General features: G+C 53.7%; 1 protein-coding gene across 1 annotated transcript, besides 5 other annotated features; it reads left to right on the forward strand.

Moving 5' to 3' along the window:
- The first annotated feature begins 166 nt into the window (after positions 1-166).
- Positions 167-198: a sequence feature (GA-rich).
- A 21-nt stretch (positions 199-219) lies between these two features.
- Positions 220-250: a microsatellite.
- Positions 251-470: 220 nt separating this feature from the next.
- Positions 471-545: a sequence feature (A-rich).
- A 137-nt stretch (positions 546-682) lies between these two features.
- Positions 683-9,145, forward strand: TraAM80_04040 (phosphatidylinositol 3-kinase; the record flags this gene model as incomplete). The annotated part of the gene is made up of 1 exon (XM_029380984.1): positions 683-9,145. One exon carries the CDS (start codon positions 683-685, stop codon positions 9,143-9,145), a length of 8,463 nt encoding a protein of 2,820 aa, XP_029239201.1.
- A 37-nt stretch (positions 9,146-9,182) lies between these two features.
- Positions 9,183-9,231: a microsatellite.
- Positions 9,232-9,362: 131 nt separating this feature from the next.
- Positions 9,363-9,381: a microsatellite.
- The last annotated feature ends 244 nt before the right edge of the window (positions 9,382-9,625 follow it).

Consider the following 9,625-nt stretch of genomic DNA (forward strand, 5'->3'; position numbering starts at 1 on the left):
GCGGCAGCCCATATATATATATATATGCACGCGGGCAAGACTGAAGGGGTAATAGAAGCGCAAACAGTTTTTTTTTTTTTTAGGTCACAGATCCACTAATTTCATACATCTGTTTCTGCTTGCATGCGGCGGTGAGAGACGGTACATAGACGGAGCGTGAGACCTCGAGAAAGCGAAGGAGAGAGAGCTAGAGAGAGACGGTGTACTCTTTTTTTTTTTTATTATATATATATAATATGTATATATACATGTGTGTGTGTGTGTGCAAGGTGAAGGAGATGAAGGGCCATGGCACATCATTCCTGCCTCTTGCGCTTTTTTCCCCTCCTCATGTACACACTTCTGCCCTGTGCGCCGCGGCGTGCCCTTGAGGGATAGTAACGAAAGCCCGCAGTGCCCAAAGGAGGGAGAAAACCCCCAATAAAACGGAGGGGGGCAACTTCTCCCAGCAAGAACACCCAGCACCAGTCAGAGAAAAGAAAAAAAAATACAAGACGAAGACGAAGACGAAGGAAACAAAAAATAACACAATAAAAGGGGAAAAACAGGCGTTGGACCATAAAGACACGAAGCCAGATACAGCTGGCATTCAACAGTTTACAACAAGAAAAGGTGGTCGCACCTGGCTTTGTGAATAAGCGGAGGACCTAGATCTTACATCTGTGGGGCTGAAAATTGTCGTATGCAGAAGTACCCTTTACAGCGACGCTACCCCCCGTCTGTACCGAACGGCGTTGTGACTGCGGCGGGTAGTGGCGTTGGTCATGGCGGCGTCGTGGGGAGCGGTGCTGGGGGTGGCGCGTCAAACGGTCCAGTGCCGGAGGTGGCCGCTGCCGCCAGCTACGTTTCCGTGTCATCCTCCGCCGTCGCCAATGCCGCCGACGCTAGTGATGAGGAGGTGAACCAACTGCTGCGGGAACTTGAGTGTTCGGTAGAAGGGCCTAATGCGGCAGCCGTGATGCGGGACGCGGTGTCGGCGATCGAACGTCGGGCCTTGGCAAGTTGCGACCCCATGAGTCGTGACCTTTTTCTTGAGCAGCGCATACGTGACGTCCTCTCTGAGCTGTCGCGGACGTCGAACCCAAAGCTGCTGCTTCTTGCCGTGAACTTTGTGGATGCCCTTCTTGCGGTGCCGTACACAAATCCTCAACAAAAGTTTACGCGGCTCTGTCGTAGCCTTTTCATCGTGTTACACTGCGGGATTGAGGAACCGGCAAAGGAGGCACAACGTGTGCTGAAGCGTATGCTGGCGTTGGACCTAGAGTTTGGGTCATTTGCGCCCCCGCTCAAGTTGTTTATCACGAAGGAACTGAAGGATAACTGCGAACTGTCTCTGATTCAGCTGCACGGGCGCGCGCATCAAGCAAAGGCCCCGTTTGTTGCACAGTTTTTCGCCGTCATGCTGGCCCTTTCTGCCACGGCTGAGATCAACGCACGCTACATGGTGGGGCCGCTGCGCCCACGTGCTGTGCAGCTTGCAACCGCCCTTGCAGGTTCCTCCGATGAGGTGCTTCGCCGTGCTGCGTATGATTGTTTGGTGGCAATATTTAGCAACACAAGTGTCATGCGTCAAAATGAGGTGGTGCTGGAGAATCGGCGTGTTTTGGATGACGCGATTCGGTCCTTGAACACGAGTCACAATAATGAAAGTAGCGTTATATCCACCCTCCAGTCTCTTCGCGCGCTCATTAGCAGCAGAAGAGTGCAGTTTATGGAGAAGCAGGTGCCCATGCTACCGCAGTTGTGCGTGCTCGTCACAGAGCAGCATCGTGTCTCCAAGTCGCACGCGGTGCGTGCCGCGGTGTGTGACCTCGTACCTGTTATTGCGGAGACTGACGTTCTCTCTGCCGTGCGTCGCATAACGTACTGTGCCATTATTATGGAACCCGTTAAGAACGTTCGCGACGAGCGCAACAAGAGCCTGGAGCTGCGCAACGTTGCCACCTTTATCCAGAATGTTGGGTACGAGACGCTGGACTCCACAAACCGCACGAATCTGGACTCCATACTTGTGCGCTACATCACACGTAGAGAAACGCAGGAGGAGTGTTGGCATATTTTGGCGGCCATCTGCGGTGGGTACATGCAGGCAGTGTTGAAGCAGACGCTGCAAAGGAGTAAGTCTGGGTGGTCGTTCGGTGCTAGTTTCTCTGCCAGCAAGAGTGACTCGCCCAACTTAGCGGAAAGCACGTATTCCATGCAAAATGCCTCAGTTGGAAGCGATGTGGCGGCAACTGCACTGCCAAAGGCGGTTGCCCATGCGAATGCCGTGAAGCAGCAGGAAATCGTCCAGAACGTGGATGGGTTGGTGCGCCGCTGTATTCCACACCTGGCAAACGCCGTTCTCTCCGCAGAGTTAGTTAGGTACTTGACGATAATTCAGCAGTATGTTCCCACCGTGAGTACCGAGCTGCAGGCAGCCCTCGACGCTCTAGTAGACCGCAAACTGAGCGACAGTACGCAGGAGTCGAGGCTAGGGGGTTTTGATGCTGGTGGGCGATCGTTGACGCGTAGCGAGCGGCAAGTCTCCAGCACTGAAGCACATTCGCTGCCGCCACCGCCACCGCCACCACCGCCACCGCCACCGCAGGACACCGCGCAGGCGTCGACGTTCAGTGGTCCCAATAGCACGGTGGGTCGCCTGGCGCAGTACTTTCTTCCACCTGCCACTCTTGAGGTCGGTAACGGCGCCCCGCCGCGTAGCAGCGTGAGTGTTGTTGAGGGGGGAAACCAGTTTGAGTCAGGCTTGAGGAACGAGAGCGGTGCAAACACAATGGGTGTAAGCCAGAATGCCCAAACGAACGGTGTTGCAGCAGCTGCAACAGGAGGGATTAATGTTAGCGTCAACAGCTTGACTATTGTGCCTTATCCTGTCAGCACCTCGGAGCTTTGCATTGCTCTGGAACTCTTTGCAAAGCGACAGATAACTTCAGTGCAGCAGTTAGAGGGGGTTCGGACCTTCGTTATTTTGTACCAACGCCATCAGGATGCCCAGGTACGGCAACAGTGCAGTACCTCTGTGGTGGAGGCGCTGAGCCAGTGGACCCACTACGCAAAGCAGCACCGCACCTCCACCTATTCAACCCGTGTCACAGAGATTATTGAACTGTACCTAAAGCACGTGCTGCTGGAGCTAGACCCTAAGGTTCGACTGATGGAGGTAACTATCCTGGCGGATGCCGTGGAACTGCGTACGTTTCTGTTGGAGCAGAGGATTTTGAAGACGCTTATGAGTTTTCTCCATGACACCTCTCAGATACGGGAAAAGACGGTGGAGCTCTTCATGCTGCTTACGCAAGAGCCGCGCAACACACCTTCCTTGGAGGTGGTGAAGCAAAGTTTGCTTAACATGGTGGAGTCCTACGTCACGGTGCTTGAGTACTCCGCCGGCCCGCAAACTCTCATTTGCCACATCTCCGACCTGCAAACACTGGCAAAGTTCTCGCTGGCGCCATTGACAGCCCACATGCATCGCATTTTCATTGCATTTCAGAAGCATTTGGTGGATGAGATGGTGGCCGACGCGATTACCCTCTCCATTCTCAAGACCACCGACACCATCATTGCCGCCCTGATGAAGGATGAGAAGATGATGCTGCAAAACCAAGACGATGTGGCGGAGTTGTACGCGCCGGTGGTGGCGGTTCTCCGCCGAAGCACATCAATCTCGCTCAGCCATGCTGCCATTGGACTGTTGGTGAAGATGCATACTATTGGAGCTTCGCCGCGGGAGTGGAATGCGACGCAGCTGCATGACCTGCTGCAGTCCATCACCACTGTCTACATTGGGTCTGTGAACAGCACCGCCAATGAGCTAGAGCAGGTGCTCACGTTGTTTGGTCAGTTGGGCGCCGTAGACCCCGCCACAAAGCCAGACGTCGCCGCCACAAAGAAGAAGAACGATGAGGCTGCTATTCAAGATGATGCTGACCTGGAACTCACCTATGACTACGGCGTCATTGTGTACCGGGACCTGAGCCGGATGTTGGATGTGAGCCTTTCCGAGATGGTGTGCACACAGACCCTACGCACCTTGCTCCACCTTGTGCAGACGACAAGTGATAAGAAAAATCTTATTGGTGGCGTTCATGCGGCAAAGGCGGTGTTGCAGATTGCAAAGCGGTCCAACGACAGCCCCTCACTACGCATAGAGGCGTTACACATTCTTGCCGCTATTACATCACTTCGGCATGAAAAAATTTCCAAGAAACTCCTACCTGAAATTGTGGTGTTACTGGAACAACTCTGGTACCCGCAGGATCATGCCCTCTTCCGTGCCGTTTTGGACGTTGTTAGTGCTCTGAAACCTGGGAAACTGTCTGGGAAGGAGCAGGCGGAGGTGTGGCCCTGGTTGTACCCGCGTCTTGTGGATGTTGCCTTGCAGGATCACACAGAATCTAGAGAATTCTGTCTGCGTGTGGTGGACATTGTGTTGCACGCTTCGTATATTCCCCCACACTGTATACCGGTGGTGTTTCCCATGCTTACGCAGTTTGTGCAGCAACTGGAGCAGTTGGTGGAGGTGCGCTCCGTCTCGTTGTGTGCCGCCATTCACATTGTATGCAATTTAAAGGCGATGCAACATCTTCCGGCGTTAATGCACGCTATTCGCACCCTCACGCGACACTGCATGCTAAGCGAAGACTTTGGACCCCGTCTCTCCACTGTGATGGTGCGGGACGCGCTACGGGTCCTTGCCGCGATGTGCCTGGGTGGGAACTCAACGATAGCTACCCTGCGTGAGTGCCTGCGCGACGCGGAGGAGCCGAGCAACGGGGGTCCGACAGCGTCGTCGGTGGCGGAAAGTGGGACGGATCTTGAGGGTTCTGTGGGGGATCGGCCGACGTCGCCATACGTGAGCCGCCACCACCAGAATCACCAGCGTGAGCTGCGGCGCGGCAACCACTACCTTGACCAGGCTGACGACGATCGCTACGACACCTACCCACAGGGGCAGCAGGACACCACGCTTTTCATGAAGCATGTAGAGTTCGGGCTACGTACTAGGGACAACAAGTGGCGGGAGTGGTTTGCAGAGTTTCAGAAGAACATCATTCTCGTCTCTCCGCACCCGGCCTTCCGCATTGTAGTAGACCTCTTTGATAAGCATGAGCCGCTTCGCCGCAAGCTGTTTCACCCTTCCTTTAAGTGCTTCTACGAGTCCCTCAGTGCGGAGCACATGAAGAAGGTGAACGAGGTGCTGAACCTCGCGCTGCGCTGCAGCGACAGCGAGGTGGTCTCCAAATGTCTTGGGCTTGCTGGCTACCTTGACCACAATCCACCTCATATTAAGGAGCCGGTGCTGCAGCAGCTCCGCTACCTTGAGAGCCACGATGGCACCAGCCGGACGGCAACCGGCCTTCAGTCGGCAGAAGAGCTCCAATACATGCAGCACAGCGACAACACTAACTTTGAGTCCCCGGCGCAGTCGCTTAGGTCTCCCGATGGCGCACGCATCGATGCCAAGAACGCCGCGTCAAATTTCATGGACGACACACTTGTTGGGCTAAACAGTGGTCACTCAGCCGACGCCGTCACCGACAGTAATAAGATCAAGAGTAACGACAACGGTGCGGACGAGGCCCAGAATAATGCTCAAAATAATAATAATAACCGTAGCAAGGAGTTGCAGCCAACAGAGGGTGAAAACATTGAAATTGGAGGCGAGTTTTATCCCTTGGCACTTCCGATTACTTTACCACCGTCTCAGAGTACTACAACACCTATCGCGTGTCAAAGGGTGTCACCCATTCCCAATAGTGTCAATCCTCTCTTCACGACGGACAGTCTGGTGGAGGCGGCACGGCGCACACGCATGTACGATAAGGCTATAAGCTATCTTGAGAACAAGGTGCTACCCGTCATTGAGAAGTATCGTTACACAAGCAGTGTTCCAAAGGAGGCGGTACACTCACTTGTACTTCCTATTGCATGGTTGTACAGTAAACGTGAGATGCAGGATTCTGTTGTGGGACTATTCCGTGTTCTTCGCTATAATACAGAGAACGAAGACGGGTTAAACTATGAATTGTTGCAGTGGTGGGATGTGGCACAGCGTGTCTATGCCAGAAAGGTGGAGAACAATCAGAAATGTAGTCTGGTAGATCTTGAGGGTTATGTACGAACGCTCTGTTTGTGCGGGGAATGGGAAAAGGCGTTGCATGTTGTCAAAACGGCCTCTCCGAAGCTTACACAGTCTTCCGTGGCAATCGCACAGTCGGGCGCCATGGCAGCTTGGATTCTTGGGGAGTGGGATGACGTTAGACAGTTAAAGGAGTGTATTCCTGTGAAGGAGAAGGTTGACACAGTACTTCGCCTCTTCTTTGAGAACGCAGTTTGTCTTCATGACGCCTTCTACAGGAAATCCGGTGGCCACCTTATGGGGATATCTGCAGATGCTCTTCGCACCACCATTAGAAAGTCTAAAATGGGGGTGGATGAAAGTCTGAAGACGCTACTCCCGCTTAGCTACGCCCACGCCTATGAAAATCTTACGCTCCTACAGCACTTTACAGAGATGGAGGAGCAGGTGGTATATGTGCAGTCAGAGTCTTCCATATTTCGTGAGCAGTTGCTGGAGCGGTGGAAACGACGCTTTGCGGCGCTTAAACCGGACTCTCTCATGCCAAGCTTACGATCTCTTATGCTGCACTCACTGGTGCTACAACCCACGGAGATGTCAGAGATGATTTTAAATTTCTGTGAAAGGATGGGGACGAACTATCCTCAGCTCTCCATGTGGGCCATGTCGTGGCTTCAGCAGGGTCACTTTCCACATAGTAGTCCTGAGTACAAGCGGGATCATGTGAGTGCCGCCGCCTTACTGACATCGCAGCCTCGTGAGGCTGTTGTCTACATTAGCCAGATATGGAGTGAGGGTCGGAGAAACCAAGCGGTGCGTATGATGGAGGAATTCCTCAATGAAACGAAACCAAGATTGGAGGAAGAGGAACCCCTTTGCTATGGCAGTGCACAACATCGCCTAGCTACATGGAAGCAAGAAATGCTCGCGGATTGTTTTTGGAAGAGTGATTACCGGCAGGAGCTGCTAAGACACTTTCACGAGGCGATTCGTGCATTGCCGAAGAGTTATGAGGCGTGGCACAGTTGGGGTCTCATGAATTATCGCGTGCAGCAGCGTGATCGTTCCCTTGCGACAGATGAACAACAAGGGTTTGTTGCAGCGGCCCACCAGGGTTTTGTGGCGGCCATTTGTCGAAGCGCCAGTCCCGCCACAGCTCTGCCTGGTGTGATGCGTTTGTTGCAGCTTTGGGTGTTTCACAATGGCATATCCATGCTGAAAGAGTCCATGGCAGACAGTGTATTCCGCATTCCCACGGATTACTGGGTGCAGGCCATTCCGCAGTTGATTGGTCACCTGAGCGACAGTCGACACGATGTGCGTGAAGTGATCAGCATGATCCTTCGGCAGCTGTGCGAGGTGCACTCTCAGGCGGTGGTGTTTCCGCTGCTCGTGGTGTTTATGTCAGACGATGGTAGTGGCGGTCCGCAGCTGCGGCGACGGGAATTGGCGCAGTCTATCATCACAGCGCTTCCCAACAGAATTAGCTCCGATGCACGGCTTGTGGCGAAGCTACTGGTGGACGTCTCTGCAATTCCCATTGAAAAGATTCGCGAGCACCTTAGTGCGGTGGCGGCGGTGTGGAACCCCAACGCCGAATACGAGGGCGACTCCGAGGAGGTGTGTCGGCGACTGCAGGCGGTGCTGGACATCTTCCATGCCCACCGGCATCACCTCTTGTACACTGTTGGCGACGTTGGCCACTACGTGGACGTGGTTCTCGAGGATGAGAGGCGCGGGGATCGGGAAAAGGCAAGCAGCATTGTTGGACAGTTGTTGGAAGAGATCACCAAGCACATCACGGAGAAGCTTGGCAACGAGCCTCAGAAGGCTATGGAGCCTTTGCTGAATCTTCGGAATCTTTCTATTGCTGTCTTTGGGGAGTATGATATTCAGTACACGAACTTCCCCACCATCGCATCGTTCAGCTCTAAGTTGGACGTCATCCCGTCCAAGAAGCGGCCGCGGCGCATCCGCCTCAGTGGGTCCAATGGGTTCATTTACACCTACTGCCTCAAGGGCAACGAGGACATACGCATGGACGAGCGAGTGATGCAGCTGTTTGGCATGGTCAATGTGCTGCTTAGCAACGCCTACACTGCCAATAGTGCCTTCATCCACCGCTTTCCGGTGATTCCCATCAGCAATAATGTGGGCCTTCTCGGCTGGGTGGAGAACGCTAACACCATCAACAACACGATATGTATTCATCGCGGCACCATTCCGAATCTTTGCACCCATCACGAGTCAAGTGTGCTGCGCTCATACGTGGAGTCGTTTGGAAGCTGGGATAAGCTGAGCATGATCCAACGCACGGAGGTCCTGGAGTACGTCATGACGCAACCCAACTGTGAGGCTGTGGATGTCGCGCGCGCGATGTGGCATCGGTCTCATACGGCGGAGCAATGGCTTGAGCGACGCACAGCCTTCACCCTCTCCCTAGCGACGATGTCCATGGTGGGGTACGTGCTGGGGCTGGGTGATCGACACCTTGGTAATATTCTGCTTTCCATGTCAACAGGAAAGATTGTGCATATCGACTTTGGCGACAGCTTTGACGTGGGTCGACTACGCCACGTACTCCCCGAGACTATCCCATTCCGCCTCACTCGCATGCTGACGAATGCGATGGAGGTGTTTGGCGTAGATGGCATCTTTCGCTCCTCCTGCACCCGCACCCAGACCACGCTGCACCAAAACTGTGACAGCATCATGGCCCTGCTTTCAGCCTTTGTGCATGATCCAATCGTGCAGCACAAGGGGACGATGAAAAATATGATGGAGAAGAGCCGCACTCCGCAGGATATCGCGGAACGTATTCGTAACAAACTCCGTGGGAGGGAAATGGCTGTTGAAAAGGAGGACATGGTGATTTTCAACACCGTGCCGGAGAGTGCCCGTCGCCCTGACTTGCTGTACATGTCCAACGCCTTCAATGACGCGGCATGGCGAACCTTTGCCAAATCCCTGACACCGCCAAAGCAAGTCTCCATGCTGATTGACGAGGCCACGCGTGTGGAGAACTACGCCGCGCTGTACTTTGGTTGGGGCCCATTGTGGTGACTTTCGCCCTGCTCGGTGTGACTCACAAAAACGGCAGATATCTATTATCTGTATATATTCATATATATTCATATATATATATATATGACGGCGCCCTCCCACCCTGCTCCACCAGACGAAATGTTTGTCGTTGCTGGTGATTATTGTGTTTACTGTTTTTGTTTTTCTGAGACGGAGGAAGAGAACAAATAGGAGCGGTGTCGTCTATGTACGTCCATTTTTTTCTTTTTTTTTTTCCTCTCACTCACCGCATGCTTATTGGTCAACCTCATTCCCGGCACTGGGAGGAGGAGGGGCAGCTGAGATGCGTAGTCAGGTGTTTCGTTAGGAGGCAAGACGGGAGGTGAGGAGGCGGAAAGAGAACGTTTCTCTGCCTGTTGGTGGGTTGGGAGCGCCATGCGACGGTGGGAGCGTTAGCCGAACTAGGGGAAAAGTGCGTTTGTATTCGTGTGTGTGTGTGGTGGGGGGTGGGGGGNGGGG

This window comes from Trypanosoma rangeli (genome assembly GCF_003719475.1).
Source record: "Trypanosoma rangeli strain AM80 chromosome Unknown Tra_15.4_contig_00112, whole genome shotgun sequence".
In the NCBI taxonomy this organism is placed as follows: domain Eukaryota; phylum Euglenozoa; class Kinetoplastea; order Trypanosomatida; family Trypanosomatidae; genus Trypanosoma; species Trypanosoma rangeli.